Raw genomic sequence first — 17,652 nt, 5'->3', positions numbered from 1 at the left:
ACTTCGACTGCAATTGATGTAAAGAAGATTGCACGTTCCAACTGATAAAGCTGTTGAACAAACAATAAGTTCACCCCAAGCTGGGGGAGATGATAAATGTCATCCAGTGTAGCGTGATCCTAACCCTCATCAACGACAAAACTGATGCAACCACAAGCCTAGATCTTGAACAAGGAGTTGTTTCCTATTGTGACTCTCCTAGTTGTAGGATGTCTAGCAAGAAAAATGTCATCTATAGGGGTCATGTGATGAGTAGAAAGATTCTCAAAAAGTTGTGTCTTTTACTAGATAATTTAATGCCTCTTTTGGTTGTGAAGATTATATAGAAAAAATCAAAGATTAAGATTGTTAAAATGCATTTGAGGGATGTCACTTTAAATTGGTGGCTCAAAGTTGTTCAAGAGGGAAAGAAGCCTCTTGGAAAGAGTTTAAGGAGATATTCAACAAGAAGTTTTTGCCTTCATCCTTTGAAGTCAATGTGTAACAAGAATGGGATGAGCTGAAGCAAAGCCATGGAGACAATGTTGAAACATGTATCAATAGATTTGTGGCTGTTTCTCTTAAATTTACATCTCTTAATGCAGTTTTGTCCAATATGGAGAAATAAAGTTTATTCATGGATAACATCTAATGGTACGATGAGTTGTCAAGATGACAAAGCTTGATACTTTAGAAGCAGCCCAAGATGTGGCCTTAGAAGCTAAAGGACTACATATATTGGGGATGCTTTATAAAGCCTCAATAGAAGCACTGAAAAGAAAGAAGACCAAGATATTTGATTAAAAGAATTCAAATAAATAAAAACCAAAGCATAAGATTGGAGGAACACCACCTTCTCATCCAAAAGAAGCTAACATATTAACAATTAGTAGAATATACAAGAGAAGGATGATGTTTTTCTTGTGGAGAAAGAGGACACATGGCTAGACAATATCCTAATAAGGCAAAGAAGGAAAACCAGCCCCAACAGACACCTCAAGCAAATGCTATACCTAAGGAATCCTTGCAATAGGATGAAACTCCGTCAAAGAAAAGGAAGCTTTTTATGGCTTAGGGTAAGATTACAAATCAACTTGTTCTCATTCATTTTGATACACGGGCTACATATCATTCTATCCATTCTCAGATTGTTGAAGCTCTACATCTACCAAAGGAGAGATTTGGAACACAAAAAATGTTAGGTGTTGTTTTTCAAGGAACGGAGTTCGAAGTTACTCTCATTCTTGGAAAAGTGCAAATTGAGATAGGAGATTATATAGATCATGAGAATTTTATCATGGGAGATCTTGGTCATTGTGATATTGTACTAGACATACCTTGACATAGAAAAATAGATTGAGGGTAAAAATGTATCTTCTCATTTGGGAGTGGAAGGAAACTCTATTCCCATCTTATTCTATATATAAATTTGTAAAGCAATGAAAAAGTCTAATTTCTCGTACTTGATTTTTATCAAAGATTGTGACAAAGAGTCTAGAAGTGAAAAGTGCATCTTAGATATGAACGAGGAGCGAATGAGTTTTTGAAATGAGTATGAGGATTGTTTTGTAGACACTTTACCTGATGAGTTACCACTAAAGAGGCTAGAAGATCATTACATTGATATTATTTTTGGGAGCTGTAGAAGAAAGACGAATCTTGATATATGTGTGAATTATAGGATCCTCAACAATCAGAATTCAAAATAGGTTTTTCTTTTCAAGAATTGATGATATCTTGGATAGATCCACAATATTCAGGTGAATTGACTTGAAGAGCGGCTACTATCATATAAGGATTGCTTTCCAAGCTATTCATAAAACGATAATTAGGACAACTTTTGGTTTGTATAAGTTTTTTGTGTTACCATTTTGTCTCACCAATACCCTTGTAACCTTTAATAGAATGTTTGAAAGAATCTTTAGAGCACACTAGAAGTTTATAAGTACTTTCTTTGATGATATTTCGGTTCATTCAAAAGATGAAGAAGAGCATAAGCAACACTTGAAAATAGTATTTTAAAAACTTTGCAAACACAAACTCTATTTGAATGGTGAAAAGTGTGAATTTTTCCCGGAAGAGATTCACTACTTGGGCTATATTATATCCAAAGATGGGATTTGGATGGATCCAGAAAAAGTCAAGACTATTGTAGAATGGCTAGAATTGACTAGTGTATATGAAGTTTGAAGTTTCTTGGAACTATGTTGTTATTATAGGAGATTGATTAAATGGTTTGTGGTGGTTTGTTGGACCATGGTATGATCTAACAAAAAAAGTAGTGGCATTCCAATCGATCATACTAAAGAAGGAAGCTTTTGAAGCTCTAAAGTTCTATATGAGCAAAGGATTTGTTTTGATTGTATTTAATTTGTCAAATCTTTTCTTTGTGGAATGTGATGCTTTAGGATACTGCATTAGTGTAGTCTTAAACCAAGAAGGGTATGCAATTGCTTATCTAAGCAAAAGGTTGCAAAAGGTAGAAAATAATGCTACTACCTATGAAAAGCGATTAGTGCCCATCATTCAAGCTTTAAAAGATTGGAGACGATATCTTTTAGATTAAAATTTTTTGATCAAGACGGACCATGACAACAGTCTAAGATATTTTCTTAACCATCGAAAGATTTTTGAGAAGTATGATTGGTCAATTATTTAGCTTAATTTAACTTTCAAATATTGCATATTCTTAGGAAGCAAAATAAGGTAGTCGATGTTCTGTCAAAAAGACCTTAGATTCATGTAGTGTCCACGATTAATCATATAGATTTCACTAGTATGAGGGACATGTATGCTTCCGATGAAGATTTTAAAATCATTTGGGAGAGTATTATGTAGGGACCAATTAGGCACGGAGATCAAGGCAGACAATCGTTCCGCGTAGTGAGAGACAGAGAGAGTGTCAGAGAGCAGAGTAGAGAGTGAGCACGTTTTTTGGTACAATAACAAGTGTGTATCTTCAAGTTTTTAGATAGATATATATCTGTAAGTACAAGTGCTAAGGGTGTGTTCACACCCGAGCACATTTAAAAGGCACGAACAACCTTCCACCTAAAGGCAATGTGCCTTAAGAGGAGAAAAGATTCAGCTAAGTCTAGGTATGTACAAAGCTGAAATACATATATCTATCCAACTCCCATCATCTGTCGGCAATGAGTAAACCGCTCTGCTGGAAGATCTTTCGTGAGAAGGCCTGCAGGGTTATCATCTGTATGCACTTTGACAAGCTCAATGCTCTTGCTGTTAAGTACATCTCTAATGAAGTGGTACTTCACCTGTATGTGCTTTGTCTTTGCATGAAAGACAGGATTCCGTGCTAGCATGATAGCACTCTGACTATCACAATGGAGAACAGGTAACTCTGTGATGCCAAGCTCTTCCACCAGACGTGAAAGCCATAAAGCCTCCTTGCATGCCTCAGTGGCAGCTACATACTGTGCATCTGTAGTAGACAATGCAACACACTTTTGTAGCTTGGAGATCCAAGAGATTGCTCCTCCTGTGAAAGTAAACACATATCCAGAAGTGGACTTCTTGTAGTCCGCATGACCAGCATAGTGTGCATCCATAAAGCCAACAATAGATGCCTTTTGCTTTCCAAAGCAGATGCACAACTCCTTTGTGCCTTTGAGGTATCTCATAATACCTTTCACTACATCCCAATGTTTCTTGCCAGGGATTGCCATGTATCTGCTAACCACTCTCCTTGCAAAGGCAATGTCAGGACGTGTAGCAACCATAGCATACATCAAACTGCCAACAGCTAAAGCATATGGTATCTTGGCTATTTCAGCCTTCTCATCATCAGATGTAGGGCTGTCCTCTCCACTAAGTTTCACATATGGAGACAATGGAATCCCAATTGTTTTCCCCCCCGTATATTGAAACGCTGCAAAACTTTGGAGATATACTCCTGCTGAGATAGATAGAGTAAGTTTGTCGATCTATCTTTGAGTATTTGCATGCCAAGAATATGATTTGCATCACCAAGATCCTTCATGTCAAAGCTGCCATGAAGACTTTACTTCAATGAATCCAAGGCATGAGTATCCCTGCCAGCAATCAGTATGTCATCAACATACAAAACCAAGATAACTAGACTGCCATTTGTTGCCTTCTTGGTGTACAAGCAGTGATCCACTTGACTTCTATGAAAGCCTTGGGACAGCATGAATGTATCAAACTTATGATACCATTCTCTTGGTCCTTGTTTCAGCCCATACAAACTCCTTTTGAGTTTACATACCATTTTTTCTTTCCCTTGTTCTTACCCTTTAGGTTGCTGCATACATATGTCTTCATGCAGATCACCATGTAAAAACGCAGTCTTTACATCCATCCGTATGAGCTCCATATCCTCAATTGCAACCAAGCCCAAAATGGTTCTCAATGTAGTCATCTTGACTACAGGAGAGAAAATCTCATCAAATTCAATTCCATGCTCTTCCTTGTACCCCTTTGCAACCAACCTTGCTTTGTACTTTGGTGAGGAACGAGAAGTGACCTTCATCTTTTAAACCCATTCGCATGGAAGGGTTTTCTGCCCTTTAGGCTCAAGTTTGCAGGATCCTAAGAAAATGGGGTATAGATTGTGGGGTATAGATTGTGGGATCCTAGGAAAATGCATTTATAGGACTTTGGCTCAAGTTTGCTGCGTATTTCTTTACGAATGTGCACAAAGGCCTTGCAGCCAAATAGTTTCAGATGAGTATATGAAGGTGGCTTGCTCGACCACGCTTCTTGGGGAACTCCCCTTCCCCAAAGACCTGTTTGGTGATTGATTAATTAAGTGAACGGCTGTCATAACAGCCTCTGCCCAAAAACCATGGGGTAATGCAGCATGAGACAACATTGTACAGACCTTATCTTGTATGGTCCGATTCATACGCTGTGCAACTCCATTTTGGGGCGGATTATTGGGGACAGTGAGCTCCCTCTTTATCCCTTTGCTGTCACAAAATGCTTGAAAGGCCTTGGACACATATTCCCCACCATTGTCAGAGCGAAGACACTTAAGTGTCTTATCTGTTTGATTTTCAGCCAATGCCAAGAATTTTTTAAATTTATCAAGCGCTTCATCCTTGCTACGAATGGTATAAACCCATACCTTGCATGTAGTATCATCAACAAAGGTGACAAAATATTTCTTTTCCCCTAAAGATAATCCTGGCATTTGACATACATCGGAATTTACTAACTCCAGAGGAGAAGGTTTCAAAGAAAGAGACTTTTTGTGAGACATCTGTGCATGTTTGCCATAAATGCAATGATCACAATGCTCAAAATCAGCATAACGAAGACAAGGCAAGTAACCCAAACGAGAAAGCACTTTCATTCATGTTTGACTTATGTGTTCCAACCGGCCATGCCACAAAGAAACGCTTGGCTGCTCATTCACGGCAACAACATGTACGCACACTAGATACATGAAGTGGATACAAAGTATCACTCTTGCAACCTCTGGCAATAACCCTAGATTCCTTATAGATCTTCCATTTTCAATCACCGAAGGTGGTATGAAAACCATCATCATCTAGCTGCCCTGTGCTAATCAAGCTCTTTTTGAGTTGAGGTACTTGCCGTACATGCTGAAGTGTAAAGACAGAGCCATGCTGAAACTGTAATTGCACACTGCCAATACCTGCAATCTCACATGCATAGTTGTCCCCAAGATGGACAACACCATGTCGACTCCCTGTATAGGCGGAAAACCACTCACGATAAGTGAGGGGTGACATGAAAGGAAGCACCTGAATCAAGAATCTAGGTATACATGTCATCATTTGTATCTGGAAGTAAAGCATGTGCACCAAAGTGTGAAGAGACAAAGAGTACATTTCTCCCACTGTCACTGTCATGAGTGACTACATTCACCTCTTCGATTTTTACACTCCATGTATAGGCGGAAAACCACTCACGATAAGTGAGGGGTGACATGAAAGGAAGCATCTGAATCAAGAATCTAGGTATACATGTCATCATTTGTATCTGGAAGTAAAGCATTTGCACCAAAGTGTGAAGAGACAGAGTACATTACTCCCACTGTCACTGTCATGAGTGACTACATTCACCTCTTCGATTTTTACACTGCTCTTCTTAGGCTGACTGTCCTTCTTCTCTTCCTTGCTATGATCTCTCTTCTTGTCTTTTCCTTTCTCTTTCTTTCATTTGTAGCAGTCACGTTTAAAGTGACCCTTCTTTCCACAATGGTGGCATTCAACATCTTTGCCACGGGATTTACTGCGTCCCTTGCCATCATATTTGCCCTTTTGTTGTGATCTGCCCCTAGTATGCAAAGCATTGAAAGACTTGCTGGATGCATTGCTCTGCCGATTCATCTCTTCCATAAGTAGAGCACTCTCTACATCAGCATACAACAGGATTACATTAGAATTGCTCATAGCAGTCCTAAATATATCCCAACTCTCTGGTAGAGTCCAAAGTAAGAAAGTAGCCTTAAATTCCTCATCAATCTTGAACTTCAAGGCAACCAGCTGGCTGAAAATGGAGTTAAACTCACTCAAGTGAGTAGACATTGATGTACTCTCTTTCATACGTAAATCCATAAGCTTTTTCAGCCAATACACTTTGCTTGCAGCACTCTTTTGTGCATACAGTTCTTCCAGTCTAGTCTATATAGCATATGTAGAATCCAAACCTTCAATGTTGAAGAGCAAGGCATAAAAAATCAATAGCTCTATGGTTGAGCGTGCAAGCTCATTCAACTCATCCCAATCGTCCTGATCCATGTCCATGGGCTTTGCTCCTTTGGTTTTGATCGGTTTTGGTTGCTTCTTTTGTAACAGGATATTGTAGCATTGCTTTTGCCCAAACTACAAAAGCCTCAAATTGCACGGGGTCCAATGTGCCTCAATGTTGAAAAATTGGGTTAATTTCAGCCCAATTTATGCATGTACATGAAAAGCCCCAAATCTCAGGGACAAAATGTGACAATTCCTGCAATTTCCGAGGCAGATATCACTGTTGCATCTTGCTCGCACCAAATCTGGACAAATCCCCAAATTTTCCAAGTCCTGCATGTACTAATTTCAGTGAAATTGAATTTCACTAAAATGTGAAAAGCCCTAAAATTCTCGGGCAAATGTACACCGACTTTGTGATTTCTGAGTCAGATTGTCCAATTCTGTGTTGAGATTCCCAAGTTCTGGAAAAGGCCCAAATTTCTAGCTTAATTTTGCACAGGTTTGCATACTATGCTTGCGCGCACAAACGCCTGAAGGAGAGGAGGCAAAAGTAAAATCAAATGTTTTTGAAAAAAAAAACAAGAGGAAAATTGCAGGTCAACGGGCCGTTCAGGTCCGTGACTTGTCATGCTTGCAAAGTTGGTATCCGTTGGTCGCCAGACTTGCGTTACTTGGAAAAAGACCCCCGTCGACTGTCGCAATAACCGGAGTTTGAGACCCCGTTGACCTGCCTGCGACGTGACTGGAGCCTGCAATCGCGTTGCAGAAAAAATGCCACCTGATGCCACGCCTACAGCTCCCGCCAGTTAGTTGCTGTTGTCACCTGGTTGTCAAGACATGAAACGACTTGTCATCTGCCTATCAGGTTAAAAACGACCTGTTGCCTGTGTAGAGTTTGGGTTTCCAGATTGTCGAGTGATAGTGCAGCACACACATATGTCTAAAATTAGTGGCGACCTGAAGATTTCGCGCGAGCGAAACACTAGAGATGTCCAACACGGACTCTGAGGAGCGCGAACACATTAGTTGAAGCTTTGATACCAGTTTGTAGGGATCGATTAGGCACGGAGATCGAGGCAGACAGTCGTTCCGCGTAGTGAGAGATAGAGTGTGAGAGAGCAGAGTAGAGAGTGAGCACGTTTTTAGGTACAATAACGGGTGTGTACCTTTAGGTTTTTAGATAGATATATATGTGTAAGTATAAGTGCTAAGGGTGTGTTCACACTTGAGCACATTTAAAAGGCACGAGCCCTTTATTGCCAACATATTACAACTTAGTAAAAGGGTAAGCTCTTATGTTACCAAAGATAGATTTCTTTTGATAGAGAATAAGCTATGCATTACTAAAGATTTCAAGTCTAAAATAGTGGAAGAAAGTCATGCGGCTCCTTATATGCCTCGTCGTGGTATTTTGGCCACAACCAAGGCACTTGAAATGTATTTCTTTTGGTTTAGTCTTCGATGAGACATTAAACAATTTGTCAAATAATATATTGTGTACTAAAAGATTAAGTTTGATTAGCAAAAGGTTTTAGGGCTTTTGCAATTATTGCCAATTTTGAGACAACCTTGGGAAATCATTGTTATGTTTTATTTTATTTTTGGCTTGTCAAAATTAGCAAACGGCAGTGATAGCATATATACTATTATTGACAGGTTTAGCAAACATGTTTATTTCATTCTAGTCAAGAAGGCTATCAATTCTCAACATATGACTAGAATATTTGTTCAATATATCTCTAAATATCATGGGTTACCATAAATCATCATGGATGACAGAGATCTACAAACCACTAGTCTCTTTTGGGGGGCTCTTTCAGAGCATTGGAGAATTCACAATGCATTTTATATGTACCTTTTAAAGTCTTATGAAGAGCCTCCACCATTCAAACCTGTAATAGAGAATCTACATGAAGCAGATGAATAGGATGAGATACTTCAACCAAAGCAAATAGTCTTTTATATAATCAAGAAACAAAGAAGAAAAATTATTAGAAAATTCAATCTAAAATTTAAAAATTACTCTAATTTAGATTATAAACGGATGCCTTAAGAGTATTTTAAAGACTATCTAGAAATACTTGTAGATTATAAAGAAGTTGTAGGATAAAAAATACTTCAAGGAATGTCTTGAGAACAAGACAGGTTTTAAGAGCAAGCGATTGTCAATCGTTACTAAGATATATTGGCTCAATGATTCCAAATTAATTTGATGCTCATGTACTTTGAAAGGCGATTTTTATTCTTTAGGTGTTTCAAAATATGCTTAAATATTTATCTTTCTATTGAAAGGTGGTTAATGGCTAGAACACTCTAAAAAATATGAGGAAGTAAGTATAATGGCTAGAACACTCTAAAAAATATGAGGAAGTAAGTATAATGGCTAGAACACTCTAAAAAATATTTATTTTTCTATTGAAAGGTGGTTAATGGCTAGAACACTCTAAAAAATATAAGTAAGTATAATTTACTTAGCTTGATCTAATCCAAGCACTAAATAAGAAAATTAGCTCGTTGCCCGGAGCTTATAGAAATTAGGGTTTCAAGACTTTAATTTTTAGAATTGTAGCAAATTCCAAGCATTTTTTCAAGAATTTTTAGAATTGTAGCAAATTAGGGTTTCTATAAATTCTTGGAAAGGGGGAGGGGTCGATTCCCCTCTCAATGTGATGTTGACATTTCTCTCTCTCTATCTTCGAATTTTCACGGTGATAATTTATGAAGTTGGTTAAGTTCAAATATTGTCATTCTCACATTCTTCTCCACGCTTACATTATTAAGGCTAAATGAGCCTTTGTTAAGGCTTATACCTTTAAGGAAAAAATAAAACATGAATAGGGCATGAACTATTACAAATCCCATATTTTTGAATGAAGCCTTCGATATATCGTTTTTTAGGTTGGACATGCTCTATAAAAAGATTATTTTCCTATAAAATCATAAGATTGCAAATGATTATTATTATTTATTGATCTCTGAAATTTAAGGATTGCTATGATATATGAAAAGGTATGAAAAGAAGGGCAAGCAATAATTATATTAATTATTTATGACTCCCTTAGGGGTCACGAGCAAATAATATAGGTTTATGTTAAGAATATGAAATTCTTTATAACTCCCTAAGGACTCATAAGTAAATAATATTTATTCAAGATAAAATTTTGAAAAGCAATCAAATAATAAATTTAAAACTTGAAAGTACACGTACTATTTTGATAGCTTAAATATTACTATTAAGATAAATAATTAACATTTAATTTTAAATATTAAATAGATAACTATAATTATAGTTTAAAAATATTAAAATAAAAGAAAAAATCTTGAATAATTAGCATGTAGCAAAATGATATTTGAGAAATCAAAGAAAACTTGAACTTGTTGAAAGTCATAAGCCTAGACAGCCACATGAAGTTTCTAGTACCAATTGCGCTTACCCTCGGATATTGTCTTGGATAAAATTCCCACAAGCTATTTGTTGGTACTCTCCACTTGTGCATTCGCTTGGGGATCATAGGGGGTGGTTCTATTGTGTTTGATTTTTAGCATTTCCATCAAGGCTTCTATAACCTTGTTTAGAAAGTGTGTCCCATGATTAAAGACAAACTCTTTCGGTGGACCAAAACGGCAGACCATTTGTTCCATGATAAAACTAGCTGTCTCCTTGGTATTATCCTTGATCGTAGCTTGAGTTTCAGACCACTTTGTAAAGTAATCGATCACCACAATGATATATGGCTTCTGCATAGTCGACGAAGGATGTATAGGTCTAACACAATTGATGGCCCACTTCTCAAATGGTAGAGAGAGAGAGAGAGAGAGAGAGAGAGAGAGAGAGAGAGGGAGTGTGTGTGTGTTTTTGGGGGGGGGGGGGGTGAGGGGGCATGAAGTCTTTGCGGATGTCTCTACTCCTAACACTAGTCATGCCAATTTGGTTGGCAGCTTCACTTATTTGCTCCATCGCCATTTCAACGAGAGGAAGACGTGAGCATTGTGGATGCTACTATCATCATCATCATCCATGCGTGCCTATCTGTCTCTCATAAGTTTGACCTCTTGCAAGGTACTTTTCTTCCCCATTGGTGTCACCGTAAGATCGATCAGCTTTCATCACACTTCATAAGGCTTTCCAGCAATGTGTGGTGAGATGCACCTTGCTCAATTTGTTCTTTAGTAGCGTTCTCAAACTTGTAACTAGATTGTGGCATCTCTTCTGCTTTTCATACAGTCTTCTTGGTACTGGCTTTTGATCATTTAAAGTTGGTTAGTTGTCCTTGTTTTTTTCACACGTTCAGTGGCTGCATAGAAAGCGAATGCTCTTGGGCTACATGTAGAATTCGAAGGACTCCCACCCTCTCCTTCGGCGATTCCCTTGAACCTCCCATTCCTTTCAAAGGGGGATGATATTGGTGATGTGGCTGTGGATTCCTTGGCTCGTAGTGTTTCAAAGGGGGGTTCCTAGGATTGTGAGGAGTTTCTTCATCAATGGTCTACATTGATAGACTTTATCAGTATTGGCACTCTTCTTGTCACCCTTGAATTCGTATTTTCCTTGGCCTTTAGCCACAGCCAGGATTTGAGAGGGGGTGCTAGTAGTCGTATTTGTCATGCACCGTCATCTCTTGCATGTGAGTCTCAGTTTGAGTTAGACGGGGACATTAGGAGCTCTGACATGTCTATCATTTATTTTGACGGAGGAGGCAGCTCTTTCTAGAGCATACATTTTTTTGTTAGTCAGTTTAGGTGTGTTCACATTGTGCATGCAGCCAGTTCTCAGCCGTTGCAGTGGCCAGCAGTTAGTTTGTGTGCATTTGGAGCCAAGCATTGCATTTTGCAGAGGGTGGCAGCATTTTGTGCATTTGTTGGGACTGGTTGGCAAGTTTTTAACTGGCTGACTGCATGTTTTAGGCCCTAGGCAGCTGCCCACTTTGAGGCAGATCATTGTCTTCTTCCTCGTGCAGGGGCATGCTCCAACATGGCCATTCTTCTTCATCGATTGCAAGGACTGCGCGTTGCACAATCCATCTCTGTCACCATTTTTGGTGCTGTCATAATTTTCCAGCCTGATTGGGTGCCCTTATTAATGCTTTGGGCTGCGTGCAAGGACTGATCAGTCCTCCATTGTATTCAGCATTCATTTCAGATTCAGTGCAGATTTCTTTTCTCTTCCTGTTGTATTTTCTCTTCTCTTCTCTTTGTGTTTGAGTTCCTCTTCCGTTGCGCACCCTCATAGCATCTATGTGACAATTTGAGGGGTTTAAGATGCTTCATGTGCAGAAGAGGCTATGGGATGGAGTGTGTTTTTGGTGGGAGTTGTACCTTAAGGCCCATGCACTAAGCACTTGGCTAAGATGCATTCGACTATCTTAATACTTTACTCCAACAAAGTGCAAGTTGTAGCAAGGAAAGACTAGGAATTTTTTTATTAGAAGCATGAGGAGAATGTGGAGGCATGCTTCATCAAACTGCTACTCTTGTGTCCTTTCTTTCTCTCGAACGATAAAGTTGTTTTCAAGTTTTTGGACAGCTTTATACCTCTATTTCAACCAATGTAGAGGTGCAATGTCTAGACTCCTTGTATGGGGCCATATGGTTGGCTAAGAACTTTGCGGGGTGGGAGAAGCATAGAAAACTGGATAATTGGTGAATTTGCTATTGCGAAAGACAAAGTTAAGGGCAAGTTTGAGAGTAGTGAAGAGACACTTCTATAGAGACAATTGCTGTGATGCTAAACGATGGTTGTGGGAGGAGAACATGTGATTCTAGTGTAAGGAAAAGGGTCATAGGCATTGTGAGTGTCCTCAATGGAGGTGATCAAATACGATTTTGTTGGATGGGTCAGATTACGGAAGTGATAGTGACTTGGTATGGGGAGTTTGGTAATGACTAGGACATTGCAACATAGAGTTTGAAATCCGTTGCTTGGGGATTTGTAGTTTTGGCATCGTTAATGTTTATGTTGGAATCAGGAATTGCCATAGTTTGAGAGAAGCAACTAGAAGCTTCAGTTCAAGGTATGCCTTCATAAAGTCACCCATAGGAAGTGGGAGAATGACGACATGTTAGTGACATGGGATTGGAAGTGTTGTGACATTGCTTTTGTTTGACATAAATTGCCCTCAGGATGGATGTCCTATGTAGTATTCAGCTTGCTCACAAGGAATATGATGTTGATAGACACATAGATGTGGAATTTGCATCTCTTGTAGGTATACAAGTGGCGGAAGATGGCCTTTTTAAGGGTGTGCTTTCCCCTAGTGGAGATGACCGGGACTTGGTTGAGCCAGCCATGGAGGAGTGTTAGTAGGAAGACCATGTGTGCGCCTTGGAGGTGAGATCTCTAATCCACAATTGTAGGCATCTATTTGGAGTGGACCTTGACAAGATGCAATGTTGATTTGCAAATTGGTTGGTTTCTAGTATGTGGTTCAAAGCATCTTTTGGGGCATGTGGTTGATGTCACATGGATGACTTGTTAAGTTCTATATTTGCTTAGAGGAGTGCAAGCACAGGAGCAAACATGTACAACAAAGCCTTGTCCATATGCAGTAAGCCCTAGTATATCGATAGTATTCACATTTACCCCTTAATTGTGCCATAAAATTAGGAGCTTGCACCACATGCAATTTGCTTGGAGTAAACCCCCATGTAAATTAGAGCTCCCATAATCTTTAATGGGTTGTAACAACTTGACCTATTATTCATAGTTATACTGGCCTATATTCTTCTACACGAATGAAGAATCACAACAGAACAGCAACACTAGCATGAGCGTTAGATTGATCTATTGGCTCTTATACATCTCCTTCATGGTCAGGCTAATAATTTTTAATTTACAGATACTACTATTGATTGGATATAGGGAGGGCTTCTATTCAACACATCAAGAACTCTGCTCTCCCAATCTCAAACTAGTGAGAGTGCAACCATTCGATAAGTTGTAGGGGCATAACTATTTGGATGGAGCTTGAATATATTTTAGTGCCTGGTGGGTTAATCCAGATCTGAACTCTTGCCCAATCAAGTATGCCACTACTTGCACAATGCATGCACCATAGTGGCCATCAGTCAATTGCTGAAGTTTTGGCCCCTTCCTTTTCCTGCTCTCATAGTCTTGACTCCATTACTTTGCAAGGGTCTTGTTTGTTTGGTTGAGCCACGCAGTCTTTGTCCTTTCTGTTGCATAAAGTGCTGAAGAGTTCTTTCAGGTTTTAAAATGTTTTGTTCCTCTGAGCAAGTATTTTTCTGAATTTCAGCAACAATTGTGAGAACAAAAGCTTGTGTGAGGAGAAGCTGTCACTAGTATTGCCTCAGACCCCACCATATGTTCCTCGGCAGTATGGCAGATGTGCCATTGTTGGTAATTCTGGGGATCTTTTGAAAATGCAAGTTGGAAAAGAGATCGATAGTTATGATGCTGTGGTGCGCAATAATGGAGCACCTATTGAGGTATTATCTTCTCTGTGATTTCAGTTGTGAAGGATGGTCTTATACCCTAATAATGTTTTTAGTGTGATCTCCGTAGTGAAGAATGGTTTTGTGTCCTAATAACGCTTCTTTAGACTTGCTGCTATTTGTCTTATTATGCAGAATTACACGGAGTATGTGGGAACAAAAACAACTTTTCGTCTTCTTAATCGAGGTTCAGCCAAAGCTCTGGATAAAGTTGCTGCTTTGGATGGTTAGTGGTTCTTTAATGGTTTATGGTTTGAGGGTCAGAGATATAGCAACTGTTCATGCTTGTTCCTGTTGGATGCAATGCCAGGTACTGGGAATGAAGCAGCCCTGATAATAAAGACAACAATCCATGATGTCATGAACAAGATGATTAGAGTAAAAATTTATGCTCATGGTTGATAATGGGTTTTTGTTAGCCATGTTTTTGTAGCAATGGGGATGGTTGTATCAGTCTAAGTGGTCTAATATTTTTATGGAAATTGTTGTTTGCTGTACGTAAGAGTAGGATGTGCCAATAGAGAATCCAGTTTACCTAATGCTGGGGATGCCACTAGGATCTTCGGCAAAGGGCACTGGTCTTAAAGCTGTTGAGTTTGCTCTTTCAAAGTGTGAAACGGTTCATATATATGGTTTCACCGTAGATCCTGGATACACAGAATGGTATGTCTCTATTCTTACCAGTATGACATGAACCTTGTGGTCCCATGATAAGTGGCTGACTCTCTGAGCTTTGCTTGTGTGCTTTCAGGACTCGGTACTTCTCAGAATCTCGTGGTGGCCACACACCGTTGCAAGGGAGAGCATACTATCAAATGATGGAGTGCTTAGGGGTTAGATTCTATATATCTTATATTTAGAGTTTTATCGATGTTCACAATCTTTGTTTGTATGTATTGGCAATCATTGCCTCTGAAAAAATTAGCCTTTTTTGTGTTGGGGGGAGGGGAGGGGGTTTGGTGAACTTGGTCAATGACAAGTAATAGATCAATTAGCCTACCCAATCAGAGATGGGCTCTTTTAGGACCTATGCAGCAAGGGGTGGCTTCCGCATATCAGATTACAGGAGATCTTTCAAATGGGTGAGTACATAGAGCATTTGCTAGTGTTCCTTGCTCCTCTTGAGCATTTATTGCACAATGCAGACACTAGAAATAAAGTTGAGTTGAGTGATTATCACAATATATCTATCTCAATGCAAGATCAGCCTGAACAGCCTGCTTAGCCCTAGCAGTGTGTGGAGTTTCTGAGCATCCCTTCAGTGGTTTCTTCAATCACACAGTACCCAAGTTGTGAGTCAATACTTGTTTCTGATTTTTTTCAGTTTGAAGTGCCTTAATAGCCAAAAATTGGAAAGCTTCTCAGAAGTTGGTGTTGATTTTTCTCCATGTAGCAGTGTAACTGTCGGAAAGTATTTTAACATCCAATAGGGCCAGTTCCTCACGGAACAAAGGGGTGCGGCTTAGTTCTTTATCTAGAAGAAGGCACAAGGTTCATGCTTCTGAGTAATGAAATCCCAATGTAGCTATAAATGCTATCTATATTTAGCTTCACAGCTGGATGTGGCCACTAGACTGTTTGTCGCTTAGCCAAATGTTGCATGAATCATATATGAAGCAATTTCCACTTATGGACACTCTAGTGTGAGAACACTCAGCCCAATGACTATTTATGAAAGCATGCAAGTGGGAGTGCCTCAAGGATAGAGAAGGCCCAATGACTGAGTGCTTTTGAGATAAAGAGGGACATGTTCAACTGCTTGTCAATGCCTAGTGCCAAGATTGTGTATGAATTGTGCTAACTGAGATACCCCAAACTTTTGGTCTTGTGTTGCAGAAATAGGGTAGGCAGCCAATAGCCGTCTGATAGAGAGAGGTTCAAGTGCAAATCTGTGGCCTGTTCAACAGTTGTGAAGATGAGCTTGCAGTCTTGCATCTGATAACACTCAAGTTGTCCAATGTACATGGGCTGTTTCATGACAAAGCCCCCCTTAATGGTAGCAAAATGTGTACAAAGATAATAGTGTGAACGACCAAGATCAGTGACATCAAATGAGTGCTGCAATTCAGCCTTTAAGCCTGCAATATGTGACTAATGGGGACTAGTCAAAAGTTTGTCGTCCACATAAATAATAAATTATTGGCATCTTGTGGACATAAAGCATGCTTCTAGTTGGTGATCTGTTGAAACCAAGAGCAACCAAATGAATACATATCTTTTTTGCCCTAGGTGCTTGCTTCGAGCCATGTCATACCTTATGTAAATGGCACACCTTGCTCTTAGATCCTTTCTAAGCAAAACTTGGAGATTGTGTGACATAAACCTCTTCATGTAAATCATTGTTTGGAATAGAAATCTTCACATCCAATTGATATACATATAAATCAGGATGAGCAGCCAAAGCAATGATATTACGAATGGCAATTAAAGGTGAAGTGGGGGGAATATTTGCGCCAGAGGACGATAAGTTGTCTTCTATCTGTAACCTCTCACCTCTAGTAGGTGGTCACTTGGGTGTTGGTGGGTCTTTGTGTTTAAGATGACATCCCTCTCTATGAAGGTCTCCCAAAATAGGCCTACATCATTCCTCATGACTCCATTGTAGTTCCACATTGCGAATCTCAAGTGTCTCGTAAGCAGTGGCTCGTCATGGGTGCCTCTCTATGATGATGATCCGATCATTTCTATAAACTGCCCATTTGCTCACCTTGTTGGCCTCCATGACCTTTGGCATGCATTCTTGTTGATGGGCTACTTATGCTGGGGTGAGGTTATCTTCATGGTAGACATTCTTCCCCTTGAGGGCTTTCGTTTGGAGGGAGAGTCTCTTTGTGTCTCCAAATGAGAAAACTTGAGGATTAGGGGTTGATTCTTGGTTGAGTTGTTGCCAACTCACCATGCACTCTCAACAATAGAAGTGTTAGGTACCCCTAGTTTCCAACATAGACTTTTGGCATCTTCTAATGTATTGTCAAACTACACGGAGATGCAAGGCTCTACTTTTTCTTCTCTCCTCCTTTTCTAGCTTCTAGTGTAGCGTTTATAGTTCGGTGGAGCCTTTCCACCACTTCTGGAGCCTTTCCACCACTTCAATGCATTTGAATTTTTCTGCTATATCATCTTGGGCCTTCTTTGCTATTGCTGCCTATGCATTGAGTTCCTTCTGCATGTGTGTTTTCAGCTTATTAATTTCAGTTTGCATCTTTTCCGACACAGTCTTTGTGCTTGCCCTTCCCTTGTTTGAAGAGGTCAAGTTAGACTTCTAGGTGGCTACCTTGTGTTTAAGCCTCTCAATTGTGAAAAAATACCCTAACATAGAAACACAAATAACACCGCATGACAAAGCATAGACTCATAGAAGAACACAATTAGGGTTAGGGTAACTCAAAGATAATGAACACAGAGAATGAATGAAGTGATATGACTACTGAATATACAATGCTCATGCAACAAACACACTATGTAGTAAATGAATATTGAACCTTGAACTCTTATATCTCACTGATCAGGGCAGGGG

General features: G+C 39.3%; 1 protein-coding gene across 3 annotated transcripts in view; it reads left to right on the top strand.

Moving 5' to 3' along the window:
- Nucleotides 1–17,652, top strand: part of LOC148027502 (Glycosyltransferase family 29 (sialyltransferase) family protein) — a 48,848-nt gene that overhangs the window by 17,900 nt on the left and 13,296 nt on the right. For all 3 annotated transcript variants that reach the window (XM_087689230.1, XM_087689229.1, XM_087689231.1), the window contains 5 exons: nt 13,937–14,129; nt 14,271–14,361; nt 14,446–14,513; nt 14,644–14,798; nt 14,887–14,968. In XM_087689230.1, coding sequence (XP_087545356.1) covers nt 13,937–14,129; nt 14,271–14,361; nt 14,446–14,513; nt 14,644–14,798; nt 14,887–14,968 — 589 coding nt within the window. The remainder of the gene's footprint in view (nt 1–13,936; nt 14,130–14,270; nt 14,362–14,445; nt 14,514–14,643; nt 14,799–14,886; nt 14,969–17,652) is intronic.

The sequence above is a fragment of the Lygodium microphyllum genome, chromosome 12 (genome assembly GCF_053477565.2).
Source record: "Lygodium microphyllum isolate KBCC chromosome 12, Lygodium_microphyllum_v1.1.10, whole genome shotgun sequence".
Taxonomy (NCBI): domain Eukaryota; kingdom Viridiplantae; phylum Streptophyta; class Polypodiopsida; order Schizaeales; family Lygodiaceae; genus Lygodium; species Lygodium microphyllum.
The sequence above is the reverse complement of the archived record's forward strand: the minus strand, read 5'-3'. Positions and strand labels throughout refer to the sequence as shown.